At 41.6% G+C, this 21,572-nt stretch overlaps 1 protein-coding gene and 1 long non-coding RNA gene across 8 annotated transcripts; one reads left to right on the plus strand and one right to left on the minus strand.

Annotated features, from left to right (window-relative positions):
* Positions 1-259: 259 nt before the first annotated feature.
* Positions 260-18,257, plus strand: HTATIP2 (HIV-1 Tat interactive protein 2). Of its 7 annotated transcripts, none has more exons than XM_035266023.3 (6): positions 260-309; positions 734-1,011; positions 3,692-3,799; positions 12,944-13,081; positions 16,709-16,770; positions 17,483-18,257. In XM_035266023.3, the coding sequence occupies exons 2-6, from the start codon at positions 817-819 to the stop codon at positions 17,718-17,720; spliced, it is 741 nt and encodes a 246-aa protein (XP_035121914.2). In that variant the 5' UTR covers positions 260-309; positions 734-816; the 3' UTR covers positions 17,721-18,257. The 7 variants fall into 7 exon arrangements, with proteins under 7 accessions (XP_035121914.2, XP_035121916.2, XP_078196894.1 ...); XM_035266025.3 differs by having other exon boundaries at positions 816-1,011; XM_078340768.1 differs by having other exon boundaries at positions 309-357.
* Positions 17,090-20,895, minus strand: LOC144578141 (uncharacterized). The gene is made up of 3 exons (XR_013523359.1): positions 20,764-20,895; positions 20,594-20,608; positions 17,090-17,216 (listed from the first exon to the last, which is right to left on the minus strand). It is a non-coding gene; the product is annotated as an uncharacterized LOC144578141 (long non-coding RNA).
* Between the last annotated feature and the right edge of the window lie 677 nt (positions 20,896-21,572).

Below are 21,572 nucleotides of genomic sequence, written 5' to 3' on the forward strand. Positions count from 1 at the left end.
AATTTTTGATACGGTTAATTTGAGATGATGGCCATATACAATTGACATTCCCGTCTGGGGGGCCATTGAAGATCAAGTCTGGGAAGTCTATTAGCAGGGGCCTTGGTGAGCTGAGCCCAGCAGGTGAGGAAAAACACAGGGAGAGGGTCCTGCAGATTCCTGACTTAGGAAAGGTCTCAGCTCTGTACACGTGCTATCAAGGTCACCTTCCCCGCGCGGCTGCGAGTCCCGGGAGTTTGTCCCCAGGTCCCGCCCCTGTGGGCGGAGCAAGGTAGCGTCGCCGCGAGGCCACCCGGAAGACCGAGCCCGGTAGGCGCTGGTCCCGCCCCCTTCAACCCTCGGGGTCCAACCGGGAAGGTGGGATGCTCTGATGGCCGGGCCCGCGGTGGTGAGCGCGGCGGCGGCGGCGGCGGCGGCGGCGGCGGCTGCGCTGGTGGCCGTCCTGCTCCTGCTGCGGCGTGAAGACCCGGGGCCGGGGGCTGGCCCTAGGTAACCCCTCCGCGTCAGGGACCGAGCTGGGCCCGGACTCGTGGCTGGGCCCGGGGATACCGTGGGGGATGCCCTGTGGTGACAGTAGCTTGTGGAACCTGGGCGCACCCTCCAGCTCGGGCCCCTTCGGATGGGTCGGCTGGCTCAGGTGCGGGGATGGCCCAGCAGCCGCGCCCTGCACGTGACTCAGCACTTTCCCCTGGGCCGGGACTGCGGAGAATAACAATATCCTCTTCCCGATCAGATAAACAGCCCTTGCTCCTCCGGAAGGACAGGCAGTCCCCCTGACACCCTAAGACCGGCAACTGTCCATGTTATTTTCCCAGCATGGCCGAAACAGAAGCACTGTCGAAGCTTCGGGAAGACTTCAGGATGCAGAATAAATCCGTCTTTATTTTGGGCGCCAGCGGAGAAACCGGCCGAGTGCTCTTAAAGGAAATCCTGGAGCAGGCCCTGTTTTCCAAAGTCACGCTCATTGGCAGGAGGAAGCTCACCTTCGAGGAGGAAGCTTATAAAAATGTGGTGGGTATTTGAGCTGGGACTCAAATGGACCCCCAGTGATTCTGCGAGGTGAACATATTTTATGCCTAAAAGCTGAACACTGCTCTGCCAGTGGTGGGGGTAGCGAGAGGCCGTTAAAACTTGGCCAAGAGTGGTTTGTGAGAGTCCCTCCCAGAAGTTCGACTCCTGGATTGTAGCCCAGGTGTGCCCTCCTCCTTCTCATTGTGTGGCCTCGGGCAAAGCCCTTCTCTCCATCTGCAGCCCTGTAGAGCTGGGTCTGGGTTGTAATGTGGGTGGGGGCTGCTGAGAGAGAAGAGCATTGTTTTCAGGGTCCTACAAGCTGGCTTCGAAGAGGCAGCCCTGACAATTTTCTCAGCAACTTTGCCGATTTTGTCAACCTGTGCACTTCACACTAATGTCAGGAATTCTGAACTGCTTTGCAGTGAGAAAGATCTGTGGCAGTGAAAGTTGGGGTTATTCACTTATAAGAATAACCTTGCCCTGCCTGACTTCCCAAGCTCGTGTCTGGAAATGGAATATTCCCTTCACTCAAAGTTACACTTTTTTTTTTTTTTTTTTTTTTTTGTGATGGAGTCTTGCTCTGTTCCCCAGGCTGGAGTGTAGTGGCATGATCTCGGCTCACTGCAACCTCTGCCTTTCAGGTTCAAGTGATTCTCCTGCCTCAGCTTCCCGAGTAGCTGGCACTGCAGGCATACATGTGCCAACGCGCCCAGCTAATTTTTGTATGTTTAGGAAAAGACAGGAGTTCACCATGTTTGCCAGGTTGGTCTCAAACTCCTGACCTCAGATGATGCTCTCGCTTCAGCCTCCCAGAGTGCTGAGATTACAGGCATGAGCCACCGTGCCCAGCCCAAGTTACACTTTCATGATTATAGATATGATATACCAGACTTCTGTATAGTCATAACTCCCTAAATATCAGAAGCCTGAGTTTCTTGGAGATTCTGTTCTTTAATTAAAGGGAATTATCTGTGAACTGCAAGAAATTAATATAGTGTGATCCCAAGATACCACAGCTACAGAATTTGGCCCCACAGGTTTCATAGGAAGAACATTTCAAATAACAAGCCATCTTGCAAATAAATGTTCTTAATTCTCACAGGTCTGCATTGAGGTGTGAATGCCTTTGGTCCGTCAGGGCTTGTCTATTTAAAATAGACGTCTTTGATCAGGCTGAGACAGATAATGTGTTCTTACCGGCTTCATTGTTTGTGTCAGATATTCAGAATAATTAGAAACTGAAATTGAAGACTGGGTGCTGTGGTTCATGCCAGTAATCCCAGCACTTTGGGAGGCCCGAGGCAGACGGCTCTCTCGAGGTCGAGTTCAAGACCATCCTGGCAAACATGGTGAAACCCCGTCTCTACTAAAAATACAAAAATTAGCCGGGCATGATGGCATGTGCCTGTAATCTCAGTTACTCAGGAGGCTGAGGCTCGAGAATCATTTGACCCGAGAGATGGAGGTTGCAGTGAGCAGAAATTGTGCCACTGGACTCCAGCTTAGGTGATAGAGTGAGACTCCATCTCAAAAAAAAGAAAGAAACTGAAATTGAAATCCGTGCTTTGAGTGTCCAGTTTTAGTGGCACATCTTTTGACTAGGTACTTTGTGAAACTCTATTTTTCCTTTTTTTTTTTTTTTTTTTTTGTTAATCAATGAGCGCATGTAACGTTGCTCAGGTTGGCCTTGAATTCATAGTCTCACCTCCTCAAGTGCCAGGACAAGGCTGGAGCCACCGTGGCCCCTGTGAAACTCTATTTTTCTTTAGTGTATGCAGTATCAAGAAAATTCTTTTCAGAGTTCATGGTAAGGATGGAAACTAACATTTTATCTGAATTCCTGGATGATAGAAATTTCTTTCTTTTTTAAGTTATACAGCAAACTTATAAGGTTAGGTGGGGGTTCTTAATCTTCTGTGTGCATGAGAATTAAGGTGGGTACTTGTGAAAAATGCAGACACACACACAGACACACACACACAAGATAATCACTTGTTAACCGAGGAAGTAGCCCCTCACCAGACACTGAATCTGCCAGCACCTTGATCTTGGACTTCCCATTCTCCAGAACTGTGAAGAATAAATGCTTGCTGCTTAAAAAAAAAAATGCAGACTCTGATTCAGAACTATTGGTGGGATGAAGAAATATGCCTTTCTATCAAGCACTCCCTGACTAATTATAATGCAAAAGGTTCATGGATTGGACTGAAGGAAAGATATATCACCCACATTTTACAGGTGAAAAAAAAAGCTATAGTGTATGATGAATAACTTCCCACCATTACACGTCTAGTGAGTAGCAAGCCCAAGATTTGAAGCCAGGTCTTCTTTAAGATGCCAGACACCCTCCCTTGCCTTCACATCATACCTCAGTGGTCTCCTTCCTGGTAAGCTACACACAGGTCTTTTATTTTTCCAGAGAGAGATTATAATTGAACCTGGCTTCAGAAATCTGGACCACCCCTAGTCCAGTTATATGAGTTATATGGACTGTGGACATACGTGTGTATTATTGAGTTTCATTGCTTTTTGGTTGGAGAAAAGGAATTTGTACAATTTGATGATGTTAAGTGGACAGGCCTATCAGTAATGTTCTGTAACAGTCTTTAAATCTAGAGGGATTTTTTGGTCTGTTGTTTAAGTAACATGAAACTACACATAACTTTGTGTCCTTGCCTAGAATCAAGAATTGGTGGACTTTGAAAAGTTGGATGACTATGCTTCTGCCTTTCAAGGTCATGATGTTGGATTCTGTTGCCTGGGTACCACCAGAGTGAAAGCCGGGGCGGTAAGGAAGTCATTTGCTCTTTTCCCTTTTTGCTGGCCAGTAATATCAAGGATTCTTTTCTTGCTCACTCTTTTTCTTTGGGCCTATTGCAATGCTTAAATGTGAATAAGCCCTTATTGTTTAAAATTCTGTATGCTGCACCAACCTTTGCTATCCTTTTAATAGTGCTGTTAAGTCCATCTTTCAAAGTAATCCTTGAGTTCAGGTCCCAGTGCTGGAAACACTGTAAATATTCACATGATTGTGAATATCGCTATTATGAATATCGCTATCACTACATCCCCTGAGTAAGGCAAACCGCGATGTCTGAGTAAAACTAATTGGTTTATGCTGTTAACAGTCAGCTTTTTTTTTTCTCTTAATAAATGTTTTACATTTGAAATGTTCTCTCTCACTTTCTCTCACTTGAGCGATTTGCTTTAACCTATTCATGTCAAGCTTTAAACTTCTGTGATAGAACATCAAAACACAGGCACAATTCAAGCAGCCTCCAGCGATGACTCAGCCCTCAGCAATGATTCAACCCCAGTGATGATTCAGTCTTTACTGACGCAAAACTCTTTTAACACACATTTTATTTTCTTTTCAATAGTGTTCCAAATTGAGTCAGCTCCTATCCAGAAGTCAGAGTTTACTACATAGTTAGAAGTCAGAGTTTACTACATGGATTCTGGTCAAATGTTAATGCAGGTACATCTTATTTAATTTATTCCTTGACTTTAGTTTATCGCTCTGGCAGAATTTACTTGCTGGAGCTGATCAGACCTGCACGTTCTGCACATATATTCTACAACTTAAAGTAAAATAAAAAATGTACAATAATGAATACATAAAACAGAAGAAAGTGAAAAAAGTAAATAAATAAAGTTGGTTAGCCCGGGCACAGTGGCTCATGCCTGTGATCCCAGCAAAAACTTTATTTAAAAAAAAAAAAAATATATATATATATATAAAATATACATATAGTGTATGTGTATAGTATATATAAATGTATAAATTATACACACACACACATATGACTCTGTCATGGGAACTCTCTTTAGGTTTATAAGCCAGCCCCTTTCACCTGAATTATTAAGGGAGCATATAGTGAAGAATTATTCATTTATACCAACCGAGTAGTTAGATTCAGATGTATTTCTCTGGGCCTCCTTGTGATGCAAATCATAATTCTATGTATGCTTTCAATCAAGATGTATTTCCATATCTTCTGTGGTTCTGCATCTCTACCCTGGAAATCATAATTCTATGTATGCTTTCAATCAAGTTGTATTTCCATATTTTCTGTGGTTCTGCATCTCTACCCTGGAACACAGCTGGGATTTGAGCTCTGTGATGGGAACTATGGATTATAGAGAAGTTTAACTCTCCCAGGAATTGGCACATTATCTCTCCTAGAAAGGGTCATTCTCCTGCCTAACAGTCTTTTCTGTCACAAGTGGTGTGCCCCCGAAAAGCATTGAGAAACTTTTGTTCCAGGACACTGCAGGTTTGTCTCAAGTGCCAACCTGGTTGTGGTGGTGAGTCAGCAAAACAAAATGCTGCATTAGGCACAGAAGGGCTGATTTTCATGACATAAGGCAAATCTCATTATAGAGTGTGCCAGGGAAAAGTCTAAACTGCTTTTTGTGTTCAAATTGGATAATGCAATTTTAATCAGAGGAATTATGTGTCTTCACTATCCAGAATTTTCTTTTTTAATAGGGTTGGTTCTCCACCTCTCACTTTACTCAATACCTTTTGTTCTCCTTTAAAATCAATTTGGAAAGATAAAAGTAATTAACTAATAAGCAACAGTAGACTAATGAGCCTAGACTATTTACCTGACTTAGAAATGAATTAGGACTTAAATGATTTAAGAGGTTAGTGGTGGAAAGCAAGCTGGCACTTATACCAGAAAAGAGTTTTGTTTGTTTTTGAGAGCTTTTTTAAAATTTTAAACTAATTTGGAGTGGGTACAATATAAGGGAGGTTGTGATAACTTTAGCCAATATGAAAGAGGTGACAGTTGATAAGTGGCTAAGTATCAATAGTGTTTTAAGTGGGGGTTGTGGATTTCCAAGTTTATCCCAGCTGGTGTTCTGGGTCAGCAGTCCTCTCTGTAGAAAAGAGTTCATTGAGTGGTTTATCGGATGAGTACTACAAAGCTAGTGGCAAACATAGTACACTTTACTGGGGATTTTGTAACTGGAACACCCCATATATTGCCTTAGCCATCTGGGTTTCCAGTAGAGAATCTTCAAGAAATTCAGAGTTTCTGTCTCAGTTTTGAGATCCTCTGAGTAGCTGGGTTATTTCCCTATGATGTTGAGTGTATTAGTTTACTAGGGCTGCCATAACCCAGGTGGCTTAAACAGCAGAAATGTATTGTCTCACAGTTCTGGAGGGTAGAAGTCTGAGATCCAAGTCTCAGCAAGTTTGTCAGTGCTCCGAGGCTGAGCCCTGTGAGGTTCAAGGCTCTCTCTTTGACTTATATAGATGGCAGCCTTCTCTCTGTGTCTCTTTACATGGTGTTTTCACTGAATACCCTGTCTATGTCCACATTTCCCCTTTTTATAAGAACACTAGTCATATTGGATTAGGGACCACCCTATTTAGTATGATCTGATCTTAACTAATTACATCTGCAATGAACTTATTTCTAAATAAGGTCATATTCTGAGGTCCTGGGTGTTAGGAGTTCAACATATACATTTTGCGGGGATATAATCCAACCCATAAAATTTGGTCTACTCAGGTTTCTGATGACACTGGTGCTAGGGAAAGGTTTATTAGCCTTCTTCAGCTGTTTGGAAGACTATTTCCTTTAGCAGTAGCTCAGTAAATGCCAATCTTCCTTTTCACATTCACAGAACATAGTTGTTGAATCAATGCACTGGCTCCCTGAGTTGGCCCTGATCCAGATCTGCTGGATCAGAATCTCTGAAGTTGGAAGCTTGGAATCTGTATTTTTAGCAGGCTCCTTGGAAGATCCTGTTGCAGTCAACTCTGTCCTTGTTGAACCTGCTTTCAAGAGGCATTGGGGCGTATTAATTCTCCTCACTTGCCGGTTTTCTGGGTACTGTGGTCCTAGATAACCTTCACCTTGCTTTAGTGAATAACTTGTTGCTAGTGAAGATTGAAATAGCCTTCAAAAACCAGATTGGTATTGTCCTGGAGTGGAGCACAAAAACTTAAAGATGCCAGTGAGAATAGTTCATTTCCCCTTATTTGTATCAAGAGAAGGATTTGATTAGTGAATTAAAGGTGGTTCGATGTGGTTTCACCTTTCCATTTTCTCCTCACCTGGTAGTAGTAGGCTCCAGAAGTCCAGATTCCTGGATTCTGTTGAGTGGATGATGTCATTAATGTGATTACTGTGGCCACTGTAACATTTATTAGGCTTCCTTAGAATTTCATGGCTTCTGATTCTAATGATCTACTCTTCTAATTCAGAGGTTTGCACTACAGCCTGTGGGCCAGATACAGCCTGCCACCTGTTTTTGTACAGCCTGTGAGCTAAGAATGCCTTTATATTTTTAAATGGTTAAAAAATTCAAAAGAAGAATGTCATACCACATGAAAATCTAAAAACTTCAAATTTTATTCTTTATACATAAAGTGGTGTTGGGACACAGCCATGCTCATTACTTTATGTATTATCAGTGGCTGCTTTTGTGCTATTAATATAATGGTAAAGCTATATAGCTGGAATGGAGGCCTGCAAAGCTAAAAATAGTTACTGTCTGATCCTTTACAGGAAAAGTTTGCCCACCCTTGTTCTAATCTCTATTGTTTTATTTGATGTCTAGGAGGGGGCTTGTGAAGTGGCGAGGTCCCACCCAGATCACAGGCCCTGTTTGGATGCCAAGTAGCTGTGGAGCCTGGAGTTTGCTGGTTAGCTTTTGGAGGCCACTGCCTCCTTGTCTGTCAGAGGGACATGACCAGTGAACCCACCTTACTACTGCAAATCTTAAACATTTCTCTTTTTTTTTTTTTTTGAGACACAGAATGTGTCTGGAGTGCAATGGTGTGATTTCAGCTCACTGCAGCAGTGTGATTTTGGTCACTGCAGCCTCGACCTACCCAGCTCAAGCAATCCTCCCACTTTAGCCTCCCAAGTAGTTGGGACCACAAGCACACGCCACCACTGCCAGCTAATTTTTGTGTTCTTTTGTAGAGACAGTGTTTCACCGTGCTTCCCAGATTGGTCTTGAACTCCTGAGCTCAAGTGATCTGCTTGCCTCAGCCTCCCAAAATGCTGGGATTACCATGAGCCACCGCACTGGCCTGCATAATTATTTGACTCTATGAAACACAGAAGAATGTCCAAATGGAAAGCTTTTTTTGAGAACATATAGATTGAGCCAGGGATCCTCAGAATCTCCTTCATTTTATTTACCTATCCAGAGTTCTTTCCCTAACCAAGATCTTTCCCTACCATTGAACATCAAATATAGAGATGCCCTCCAGGACATAAACAAAAGGTGCCTCAGATTATACCATTTGGTGTCCATCAGCATCTTTGTTTTCTGGTCTAATTTATAGGTTGGATTGAAAAGGGAGTGAAGGAGAAAGAACCTGAAGCAGCAATATGGCTAAGTGGGACAAAAGTGAGACAGAATGATAGATGGACCTTCTTGGAAAAAGATCCCCATGATTTACTTTTTTGGTAAATTAATTAATTTTTTAGAGACAGTATCTCACTGTATTGCCAAAGCTAGACTCAAATTCCTGCGATCCAGCAATCTTCCTGCCTCAGCCTCCTGAGTAGCTGGAACCACAGACCATCGTGCCTGGCCCCATGACCTTCTTGAGTCGTTTAGATGTGCTTACTTGTGTTATCAGTTAGCACTAAAATACTATACCTTGTTAGGATGAGTTGTTCTTAAGCCAGAGTGTTGCCTCTAGTTTTCAGGCACTGGTAAGGAAGATGAGAAGAAATATTTAGTAGCTTTGGATTTTAGTAAGACGTAAGAGTAGTTGGAGAATTTGTTGCCTTTGATGTTTGTGAAGCCTATGAGGATATTTCTACTGAGTGTGGTATACTGTGTTTATTCTTTTTCAGAGGGTGCTGGGAAAGGACTTTATAGTGGGAACTTATTTAATTAATTCTTTTTTCTAGAAGGGACTTGGGTACCTAGCTTAGAGTAAGACACACTGGCTTGTGAAGACACAATGGCAAGTGGACTTAATACTCTCAGAAGAAATGTCTGTCTTTTCTCTTGCCACTTGGTTAGGGAAACTAAGTACAGTTTTTCCAAAAATTGTGTTTCTGAGATATGAAGTAGCTTATTTTACTTTTTCTGTTGTTTTTTAATCGAGCTATTGGTGAACAATAAAGGATATGAATAAGATTTTAAAGATTGCTCCTTTCATCTGTAAATAGAATCTTCCTTACTCCAAAGAAAATTGGTGTGTGTTGATATCTCCTAGTCAGTCACCAGGACCCATGCTTCAGTTTGATTTTTAAGTCTTTGAAAGTTGTTGACCCTTTTGCCTTTGAGTTTCATTCACCAACTAAAAGGCTACGCCATCAGGGTGACGGAAGTGAAATTCAAAATTTAGTGGGCTTGGAAAAACGCGTATTTATAAGCAGCTTGAAGGCTCAGAGGATTTGTGAAATCATTTTGGATTAACAGCCATTGATTGCTAATAAAACAATATTTAGCTTTGTCCAGAGAACAGCAATGGAGAAAGGTATGGGCACCTTGTCAACAGGCCCCATTGAGCAGGGATGATGGGCTAAGTGTGGGGGTCTCTGTAGCAGCGTGGGTGCTCGTCCTTTAAGGAGTGGTTGTCAGTTGTTAGCGAGGCTGTTGAAAGGAAGGACGCCAGACTCTGATGGCTGGGGTGGTATTGATGTGCCTTAGCTGACTAATCAGATTGAAAAAGTCCCATGGTATTTATGTCACTTTAATTTTCATCAAACAATTGGAGACGACAGCACTCTATTAAGGAGAAGTTGATCCAGAAATAAAGCCCAATAAATTAGGGTCTCAGTTTAATCAAATTATCCTTTTACTGGCTCTGGATTAAGTGAGAGAGACAGCGTCGGTTCAGAGACTTGTGATTGGCTGAATCTTTCCCTTATTTTTAAAGAAGCAGATGAAAGAAAAAGTATTTTGACAGAGACAACTATACTAATCCTTCCCATCAATCGTGCTAAAACAACAAAAAAACTGTATGTCTTTCACTAGTCAGCTGTGTCATTTTGTTGTGAATAACTAACCTGTCGTTAAAATCAGAGCTCTGATGAACTGGCATGAGGGGAAGATATAGATGTGGAAGAAAAATTTAGTGTTTTAGAATTTTTCTATGTAGTTTTGGGCTGTTTCTTGGCACACTTTTAGCACATCTAAAGTCTCAATCTGGAGAATGGCTCTGAGGATAATCACCTCTCTCAGGATGTGCTGAGTATTAAAATTGGTTTGCTTTACACTGATTTTAAAAGCAGTAGCATGAATTTGAGTCTGTATGTAGACAGCTTGGCAAGTCTGTTGTTTAGAATTCAGTATCAAAGAATACAACACAAAAGGACATGATGATGACTCATGGGTAAAAAGGTAAGGTAATATTACCCATAAACTAAGATAGAAAAAGTAAGGCAGAAATATAACAGTGTCCTCCAGGTGGTGGATAGAGTTACAAATGTACTTGTGAGTGATGGGAAAGGAGGATGAGGAAGGCTTTTAGGGTAATGGTAATGTTCTATTTCTTGATCTAGGAACTGGTGGCAGAGCATGTTCAGTTTATGAAAATTTTTTGAGCTCTATACTTATGTTTACTTTTATGATATACTTCCATGCAAAGTTAGAAAATCCGCATGAGCCTATTGTTTTAAAATTGAATTCTGTATTAGTTTCCTATTGCTGCTTTAAGAAATTCTTCAAATTTAGCAGCTTAAGACAACACAAATTTATCATCTTAGAAGTCTGACATGGGTTTCCCTGAGATAAAATCAAGGTATTGACAGAGCTGCATTCATTTCTGGAAGGCTGTAGGAGAGAGACCATTTCCATACCTTTTTCAGCTTCTAGAGCCCCCCCCCGGCCAATTCCTTGGCCTGTGGTCCCCCTTCCATCCTCAAGGCCAGCAATGTGGTAGCCAAGCCCTTCTTATGTTACATCACTCTAACCTTCTCTTCTGTGTCCCTCTTTTACTTTTAAGGGCCCTTGTGATTACACTGGCCCACGTGGATAATTCAGACTAACCTCTCTATCTCAAGGTCAGCTGATTAGCACCCTAATTCTAAATGCTGAATTTCGAAAACACTGAATTTCTCTTCCACATCTATTTCTTCCCCTCATGCTGGTTCACTAGAACTCTGATTTTAATAATGGGTTTATTACTCACAACAAAATTGTACAGTTGACTAGTGAAATAAATTCAGGTTTTTTTTTTTGTTGTTGTTCTTTTAGCATGATTCATCTTGCTTCTGCCTAAATGCCATCTATGATGGAATTCCCCATTGTCATATAACCTAACATATTCACAAAGATTAGGACATGGGCATCTTTGAGAGGCCATTATTCTTCCTACTCTAATTACAGATTAGTCATTTTGATCAACGAGAGAGTGGGGGTATAAGAAGGAACATGGGTACAGTGAAAAGAGCACTGCTCAGAGTCCAGAGTCTGTACTCTGCTGTTAGTTCTCCCGCTTCCCAGCTGGCAGCCCAACCACTGGACCTTGGTTCCCATCTACATCATGAGGGGACTGGATGTGATAATTCCTAAGGTCCCTTCTAACATTCCATAAAAGATACATATCACCATACCAAATAAAACATTTAGAATCAGTTACTACTACAGAGGAAATTTTCAAATAAAAAATCAGGCCAGGCGTGGGTGGCTCACGTCTGTAATCCCAGCACTTTGGAAGGCCGAGGCATGCAGATCACCTGAGGTCAGGAGTTCAAGGCCAGCCTGGCTAATATGGTGAAACCCTGCCTCTACTAAAATACAAAAATTAACCGGGCATGGTGTTGCACGCCTATAATCCCATCTACTCAGGAGGCTGAGGCAGGAGAATCGCTTGCAGGAGAATTGCTTGAACCCAGGAAGCAGAGGCTGTGGTGAGCAGATATCACACTACTACACTCCAGCCTGCATGACAGAGCAAGACTTTGTCTCAAAAAAAAGAAAAAAAATAATTATGTGGGCAGTAATCCAGTCTTCAGATTTGGAATTCCTACTACTCTAAGACCTGATTCTATGATTATGACTACCTGTGAAGTTCAGCTTCAATAGACTTTAGACTTCTCTTCAGCTGTCTTGGGTTTGAGAATGCCAGAATTTATGGTGATCTCAAGAGACTGTTACTCTATGGAATTCCCTTTTCTGGGTAAAGGTGCATGTCTTTCAGTTAGGCCCTGGAAATAAGTTTATATTCTGTTGTGTTATTCTCTACCCTTCTCCTTTTATTGCCACTTAGTTCTGTTTTTTCCAACTGGATTTACCTTTTCTCTGCTTTCATTGGATTTTTGTTCATTCATTTTTGGAGCATTTACCATATGCTGGACATGTGCTGATGCTCAGAGACGAATTAAGTAAAAAGACCCAGCCACTACCCTTCACTGGATTGACTCTAGACTGTCTCCAGACATTTTTGGTTATAGACCCACTAATAAAAAATTTGAGGATGCATTCCTTACTAATGTGTGAGGTACAGAAAAATTGGGAATTAAATAGACTTTGTTCTATTAGTGCCTGGGGAGTATCCTCACCCACACTCAGAGACCCTACCACATGAGAATCAACACAGAACAAAAAAAAAAAAAAAAGGAGAGAGAAAACATAGAAGAGTGTAAGTTGTAAAGTTCTTAAGACAAAGAAAAAAATGTGCGGCTTAAAAATAATTTCTCAGCCTGATCTTATTGTTCCCTTAGTTCTTTGCAGATTTGTTTGGTGTCGGTGTTTCAATGTCATCCTCCTTGTTTCTTTATTGAAGTCCAGCCTTGCTGCTAAAGCTGGTATGTCTATCCGGAGGACCAGACCTGGAGCCTTTCCCAAGGTCTAAGCCTGAGTTTCGTGTATTGCTTGGACACATTTTATTTAGATCTCCATCTCTCCAGGCCTCCCAGCCTGCTACCCAAGCCAAGTAGTAATCTTTAAGATGAACTTGCTGCTTTTTGGAAATAACTCACGTCCTTTTCCCCCTCAGGAGGGATTTGTTCGGGTTGACCGAGATTATGTGCTGAGGTCTGCAGAGCTGGCAAAAGCTGGAGGGTGCAAACATTTCAACTTGCTATCCTCTAAAGGAGCTGATAAGTCAAGCAGTTTTTTATATCTACAAGTTAAGGTTTGTGCATGTTTCTGTCTTTCATACACTTTAAAGAACCCTAGCTATTTGGTGGTACTAAAGAATATAAAATACTACATAATACAAAAAACATCAAATATATTATATTATGCATTTTTATGGCTATGGGACTGCAGGAATATATTTAATAAACAGGAATGATTTGAAAGATAATTTCCAATGTCTTCCTCTCTATTAATTGTCCAGCAACAAACAGAATGAGATATGGCATCTCCAGCCTTGACTGTCAGGATGGCAACTTAGCATTGGAGAAACTTGGAAGCAGTGATTCTTAAACTTTTACATCAGTTTTCCTAATGGCTGAGAGGAAAGAAGAGCTTTTATTTGTCTGGAGATTTGAAGACATCTATCCCAAAGCAATATTCTGGTTATAAGCTCAACTTTTTCTTTTCTTTTTCTTTTTTTTTTTTTTTTGAGACAGGTTCCCAAGCTGGAGTTTAATGGCGTGATCTTGGCTTACTGCAACCTCTGCCTTCTGGAGGATTAAGTGATCCTCCCATCCCAACCCCCCAAGTAGCTGGGACTACAGGCACAAACCACCATGTCTGGCTAATTTTTGTATTTTTGGTAGACATGGGGTTTCGCCATATTGCCTAGGCTGTTGTCAAATTCTTGAGTTCAAGCAATCCACCCATCTCAGCCTCCTAAAGTGTTGGGATTACAGGCATGAGCCCCCGCGCCTGGCCTCAACTTTATTAAAAGTCTTATTTTATCTTTCAAAAATGTATGCACATTTTGCTATTCTTAGTACTATACATATCCCTGTTTATTTTAATTTAAAAGGTTTCTATTAACTGACCTTTGAGTTAAGTTGATGCTGCCGGATGATAAGACAAGGCTTTGTGTTTGTGTGCCTCCCAGTGTACCCTAAGTGCCCACAGTTTAGGAAGCAGAGCCACAGAGGCCATTCAGCTATAGACTTTTCCTAAGTGAAGTCCTTTTATAGAAATTCATCTCTCTTTTGCTTAAATAACCTCCAGCACTGCAGAGTTTACTATCTCATTAGCCAACTTTTTCTATTTTTGGTCAGATCCACTTGTCCAAAAGTCTTTACCTTGAAGTGAAATTTATTGCTAAGTAAATGCTAATTGTTATCAGTTCTGCCTTTTAAAATAACAAAAACAAGTCCAGTCTTTCTTTTGCATTGTAGTTTTTAAGACATTTGGAGATTATGGCCTCCTTAACTGTATGTTTCCCAGGCATAATACCTTTAAATCCTTGCACCATTCTTTATGGGTTCCTATGTCTAGCTCCTTCATGATAACAATTAGCATTTACATAGCAATAAATATTCATTAGGAATGTTTATTCTACTCAATGAAGTTTCAGTTGCATTCACTCACAGTGGGCCAGCTCTGGGGGCCTGGATCAACCATGCGCTTTATGGGCCCTCTGCTGGTGCTGTGGGGAGATGTGTCGGGGTGTGGAGCCCAGAGCACTAGATGGGCCCTATCCTCTGTTCACAGGGTTTATAAGCTTTGGTTTCCTCATCTGTTCAGGATGAAGGTACACTTTCCAGACATGTGATATTTTATTATTGGGTATCATCCTTGACCTCAAGGAGTTTATAATCTGTCTGTATTGGGGGATCCCCAAAGATACACCCAAGTTTGGGAATTCACTGGAAGGTTTCATAGGACTCAGCCTATAGTCATACTCACAGCTACAACTTATTCTATTGAAAGGATATAGAGCAAAATCAGCAAAGGGAAAAGGTGCGTAGGGTGAAGTCTGGAAGAAAGTAGGTACAAGCTTGCAAGAGGCCGCTCCCAATAGAGCTTGCATAGGACGTGCTTAATATCTCCAGCAATGAATGTTTTCTGCCACAGAAACTCATCTGAGCCTAGGGATGCAGGGTTTTTATGGGAGCCAGTTACATAGGCACATCGGCCTAGCAAAATTACAGCCCTCCAGAAGAAAAGCAAGTTTTCAGTATAAACCACATTGTTCGTACAGAGAGTTTAGGCATAGTTCGTTACCCTTATCAGATAGGGAATGGTGGGAACACACCCAAAATCCAAGTTTGCAAGCACAAGCAGGGGCCAACCTTGCAACAGGCCTTTCTAAGGATAGCAGTCTCAGCCTGCTATGGTATCCCTTTTAGGCACACTGCTAATAGAGACTAAACACATCTTCTAAAAGGCTAAGAAATGTGTGTCCACATAAAAACTAGTGTATGACTGTTCATAGCAGCATTATTTATAATGGCCAAAGAGTGGGAACAACCTAGACGGCCACTGACTGATGAATAGATGAATAAAATGTGATATATTCATGCAGTCAATGTTATTCAGCTATAAAAAAAAATGATACACACTACAACACAGGTGAACCTTGAAAATATTATACTAAGTATAAGGGGCCAGTCATAAAAGGCCACATATTATATGATTCCATTCATATGAAATGTCAAGAATAGGCAGAGCTATAGAGATAGAAGGTAGACTAGTGGTTGACTAGGTACCCAGAGGGTAGGGTATGGGGAGTGACTGCTAATGATATGGGCTTTCTTTTCAGGGTGATGAAATATTTTAAAACTTAGATTGTGATGAAGGTTGCACAGTTCTGTATCTATTCTAAAAACCACCTAAAAAAAAAGAATGGCTAAGCATGGTGGGCTCATGCCTGTAATCCCAGCATTTTGGGAGGCCCAGGCGGTTGGATCACTTGAGATCAGGAGTTCAAGATCAGCCTGGCCAACATGGTGAAACCTCATCACTACTAAAAACACCAAAATTAGCTGGGCATGATGACGGTTACCTGTAATCCCAGCTACTCAAGAGGCTGAGGTGGGAGAATTGCTTGAACCCAGGAGGTTGAGGTTGCAGTGAGCCAAGATGGTGCCATTGCACTCCAGCCTGGGTGACAGAGTGAGATTCTGTCACAAAAATAAATAGATTTCAAAAAATAAAAATAAAAACATTTTAAAGAAAAAGATATTTTTAAATAGGTATCTGAGTCTATGATGTGACAGGTTATGTGCCAATTGAATGGTACACACAAGAAGAGAAAGAGGAGTGGATCACTGTGTGACTGGTAGTTCACAGGCCTTTGGACGTGCCTGTGGTCTGAGCTCCTCAAGCATTTTGTTTCCAGAGATGCCTGCCATGAAAATTCATGCTTTAACAAATTAGATTTAAAGCATCATCTAGACGTAATCTGTCGATCTTAAAATTTTGTGGGGTTTAAGAAGTGAGTAATATGGTGGGTCTAAGGGTTTTCTGACCCACTGGAACTACCTATAAACCAAAAAAGGTTAGTGTCTGCTAGCATGCAACATGAATTCTGACTAAAGGGAGGATTTTATTTTATGATTGTACTAACATATTATACTAACTGAATCTGTTTTAATATCAATAAAGTGAGAGGACTGACTATGCTGCCCTTCACTCATTTAGTGGATCTTTTAAATGCGCGACTACATATCAAGATTAAATGATCTCTTCCTTAATATCCCAAACTCCTTGGAACCCAAAATTCTAGATATTTTGAGTATTGAGACCTGCAAAAGCAGATTATCTTCAAAACTGCAAATTATTCTCTCTTAAACTTCACATAGGTGAGCTGCTCTTGATTGAATACTAAAAATGTGTTTTTTCTGAATAGGGAGAAGTGGAAGCCAGGGTTGAAGAATTAAAATTTGATCGTTACTCTGTATTTAGGCCTGGGTAAGTACAGTATTTACACTGTCTGAGAGTATGCCACTGTTACTTAATCCCTAGATGCTAGAAGGCTGACAGCTAAAATATCTAAGATATGAAAGACATTGGCTAGAGGTGGATTGCTTCTCTGAAGGACACACCTTTTTGCTTAGAAAGAAAGGGAAGATGGTGGCCCACTTCAGAATAGCCTGGAACTTCCTGGACAGTATTTTCTGCCTTCTCAAATCCTCTTCATGCACCAAATAAAACCTTAAATCTACTTTATTAATCTGCCCTGGTTGCCATAACAGAATACCACACAGATTGGGTAGCTTAAACAACAGGTAATTATTTTCACATGGTCTGGAGATTGGACGTCCAAGATCAAGGTGCCCTCAGTGTTGATATCTGGTGATGCCTCTTTTCCTGGCTGGCAGATAGGCGGCCTTCTGGTAGTGTCCTCACATGGCCTTCTTTATGTATGCAGAGAGAGAGAGACCTTTGATGTCTTTTCCTCTTATGAGGACCCCAGTCTCATCACACTAGTCCTGTTCCATCCTTAAGACCTCATTTAATCTTAATTACTTCTCTTAATGCCTTATCTTCAAAGATAGACCCATTGGGGTTAGGGCTTCAGCATTAGAATTTTGAGGGGATACAGTTTGGTCCATAATGCCCACTGTGGTCTCAGTGCAATTTACCACCTCTTCCTCTGCTTTCCTTTCCGTTTTTTTTAAAGAGTTCTGTTATGTGATAGGCAAGAATCTCGCCCAGGTGAATGGTTCGTTAGAAAGTTCTTTGGCTCCTTACCAGCATCTTGGGCTAGTGGGCATTCTGTGCCTGTGGTGACTGTGGTTAGAGCAATGCTGAACAATGCAGTGAGACCAAGCGACAAGAAGATGGAACTGCTGGAGAACAAGGCCATCCATGATCTGGGGAAAGCGGATGGCTCTCTCAAGCCGTGCACACTAGAGTAATTGTTTTTACTGTCAACTTTAACACCCATCACCAAATCGGTAATTTCAGGGTCTAAAAAAAGCCAGCATGTTTTAATTTTATTGTTTTACTATTCTCAGGCATCCATTCCAATCAAGAAATGATGGTGCTCTGCATCAGTGGTTCAGAGCCTGTTATATATATATATATCACCCAGGGAGTTTTGGAAAAATAAAGATTTGTAAGCCCTATCTCCAACTTGAGTCACAATTTCTGGGAGTGTTGGCACAATAATGTGTAATTTCCTTGTCCATACTTCCCCTGATGCCACTGGTTGGGAAGCCTGCTTTGAAATGATTGTCTGCAGAGTCACAGCAACAGTGAAAATCTTATGACCATGCATATGAGCTCTGCTCTAAAACTGTTGACATTCTTCTCTCTGAATTACAAAAGTGCTAATTAACTACATGTAACTTCTAAGTAAACATTGTGCCTTTACTACTTCTTTATGTAATAGAAGTTATATACCTAAGAATACATGTGGAAGATTAAATAAAGGAATAAAGATAAATGGACAACTCTTGGGTACCTCTTAGATTGTTTGAAAATTCCCATGTAATGACAGGGCACAGTGGCTCACGCCTGTAATCCCAGCACTGTGGGAGGCTGAGGCAGGCGAATCACAAGGTCAAGAGATCGAGACCATCCTGGCCAACATAGTGAAACCCTATCTTTACTAAAAATCTAAAAATACAAAAAAAAAATTAGCCAGGTGTGGTGGCACATGTCTGTGGATCCAGCTACTCGGGAGGCTAAGGTGGAAGAATCACTTGATCCCAGGAGGTGGAGGTTGCAGTGAGCCAAGACTGTGCTACTGCACTCCAGCCTGGTGACAGAGCAAGACTATGTCTAAAAAAAAAAAAAAAAGAAAGAAAATGCCCATGTGGTAGTGGTGATATGATGCAGCATTTCAGCCTATGGGGTGATATGCTTACTAAGTACCAGGCTTTACATGTGTTATCTGTGCTTTAACCCTCCTTATAAGCTATCCTTATAAAGTTATACTATCATGATCTTCATGTCTTAGATGGGGAAATGAGGCTCACTGTGGTTAAGTGTCTTGCTCAAGAGTCCAAAGCTGAAGAACTGAAGCTAAGAAATGACAGTCAGGATTCTAACCCAGGTCTGCCTGATCCCATTAGATCTCACAGATGTGTTTTTAATGACCCTGCAAGATCACTCTGTTTCTGTATATTTCCAGGTAGTTCCAGTTAATTGTTACTACATGTTGTGGATGAACAAAATGGAAATATTTGGGTTTCTCCTTTGTTCTAGTGATTAACCACAAAATGTTCACATAGCCAGTAAAATTCTATGCCACCAAACTTTAAAGTGCTCATGCTGCTGCACTTTAAAAATTAAGACAAAGGAAGATGCCGAAGAAAAGGTCAAAGCCAAGGGGAGCACACATTGCTAATTTCCATCATGGAACAAAAGATGGTGAAACTTAACGTCTACACCAGGAAAGCAAAGTGATTTGAGTGATTCAGTCAATTTTTCCAAGGCCTGCAGTGTGTCAAATACATTTCAAGCTTCAGTATACACTGGAGGATAAAGGCCATGCCCTTTAATTTGGGGTGTATATCCTTAGAAGGGAGTAGACATTCCCAATGTCAGTCACCCAGAAAAGAGGCAAAATTTAGGGCACGGTGGAATCTTGAAATGTGAGCTTTAGAAGGAAATGGAATTATCTTCCTCCTGCCAGGTGGGGTTCCCTGGGAGCTGGACTTTGAAGAGCCTAAATGTGTGGTTTTGGTGGTGAAAAAGCATGGGCTGAAAATATGCTGAGGCCTCTGGGCTCTGAAAGCAGCTAAACCCAGTGGCCTGTTTTAAGTTATTTTCCTTATATTATTTCCTTACAAACCTTCGAGCAGGTTTTATTCAACATGTTATAATGGTCTCAGTAGTGATGTGGGATGAGGAAGGGTCTGTGTTCACCTTGGGAGTAGAGAGAAAAGCAGCCCTCTCTTGAGCTCTGCATTGTGATGAGATATGAACTTTCTAAGGAACAAGATTCTTGGCCAATCCTCCACACTGGGTGTTAACTTGTTTTATCGTCAGCAATGAAAGGACTGAGTGTTCCATTTAGTACTAAGGGATTCAGGAAGTTTTCCACCACATTTTACACACACAGAAAAAGTTTATGTTGGAAGGATGAAGGGAAAAGTTGGATGGGCCCATGTAATCAAAAGTGTTTAATTCATTGATTCATTCAGCAAATGCTTATTCAGTGCCTCCTAGCAACCACTGAGCACATAGGCATTGGGAATGCATCCATGAACAATGACTCCAACTCAAGGGAGCCAGCAGCTATTTTGACAATGTCCTAGAATGTAAGAAAGCTTCCAAACGAATATTTGGGCCAGCCACAGTGGTTCACGCCTGTAATCCCAGGACTTTGGGAAGCTGAGGTAGGTGGATTACTTGAGGACAGGTGTTCAAGACCAGCCTGACCAACATGGTGAAACCCTACCACTACTAAAAATACAAAAATTAGCCGGGCATGGTGGTGGGCGCCTGTAATCCCAGCTACTCAGAGAGTGAGGCAGGAGAATCTCTTGAACCCAGGAGGTGGAGGTTGCAGTGAGCCAAGATCACACTGCTGCACTCCGGCCTGGGTGACAGAGCAAGGCTCTGTCTCAAAGTAAAAAAAAAACAAAAACTAATTATTTGATGGATTCTGTCCTTTAGGAATTTTTCAATGAAGGGAAAGGAGTACATTCAGAAATACATTTAGCAATATATAAGACATAATTTTCATTCAGTAAATAAATTCAGTGTCTATTAATACTATGGGCCAGACCATATATTATTATGTGCCAGAGAAATGAAAGTAAAGAGACATGGTCCTTACCCTTATTGTGCAGCGCTGTGGGGTATCACCAAAAAAGAAAGAAAAAAAAATCAAGTAAGCAAATGGTAGGTGCTAAGAAACGAACAAGATACTTCTGAAGCAATGGTGGAAACTATTTTGGAAATGGTGGCTTGAGGAAAGTGTTTCTGGTTGAGACCAAAAGGACTTACCCACTTGTAGAGGATTCAATGATTAGCAGTAAATAAAAGGCTGAGGGCAAGTTGGAAAGAAGCAGGATTATGCAGGGCCTGGTAGGCCAATTTAAACTGTGCTAGGGCCTCGGGCACTCCCTCCTGCGAAAGAATGCTGGCCTAAGAAAGAATTAGGGGCTCAGGCCCGTAATCCCAACACTTTGGGAGGCGGAGTCGGGCAGATCACCAGGTCAAGAGATCGAAACGAGCCTGGCCAACTTAGTGAAACCCCGTTGCTACTAAAAAAATATAAAAAATTGGCCGTCGCTACTAAAAAAATATAAAAAATTAGCCAGGTGTGGTGGTGTGCACCTGTGTGCTACTTGGGAGGCTGAGGCAGGAGAATCACGTGAACCCGGGAGGTGGAGGTTGCAGTGAGAAGAGATCGCTCACTCCAGACCCGGCAACTGTGCGAGACTCTGTCCCCACCCCCCAAAAAAATTAATTCTATGGTTTGAATAGATATTAGGAAAGGAAGAAGGAAGTGGCATGAGGCAGGCAGGGGAACATTTGTATTCTTCCCCACACAGCACTCAGAATGTTACTTTCTCAACAAATCCGAGAGCATCACTGCCTTGGCTTAAAAATAGTTTAACCGTTTCCCATTGTTTAGGACCAAGTGTCTGAACACTTTACATGTATTAACTCATTTTATCCTTACTATACTGCTGAGGTTAGTGCAGTTATTATCCTGGTTTTGTATTTGATGAAACTGAGGCAGAGAGAGGTCGAGTAACTTGCTCAATAGTTACAAAGTGACGTGGGTAGGATTCAAACCCAGTAAGCTG

This window comes from Callithrix jacchus, chromosome 10 (genome assembly GCF_049354715.1).
Source record: "Callithrix jacchus isolate 240 chromosome 10, calJac240_pri, whole genome shotgun sequence".
NCBI classification, from domain to species: domain Eukaryota; kingdom Metazoa; phylum Chordata; class Mammalia; order Primates; family Cebidae; genus Callithrix; species Callithrix jacchus.

What these genes read in the sequence shown, in the direction of transcription:
- HTATIP2 (XM_054242176.2), top strand. Translation starts at nt 371, where the DNA reads ATGGCCGGGCCCGCGGTGGTGAGCGCGGCGGCGGCGGCGGCGGCGGCG. An exon ending in CCAGAGTGAAAGCCGGGGCG is followed by an intron (nt 3,800 to 12,943) that starts GTAAGGAAGTCA and finishes TTTCCCCCTCAG; the next exon opens with GAGGGATTTGTTCGGGTTGA. An exon ending in TACTCTGTATTTAGGCCTGG is followed by an intron (nt 16,771 to 17,482) that starts GTAAGTACAGTA and finishes TTTTTTTTAAAG; the next exon opens with AGTTCTGTTATGTGATAGGC.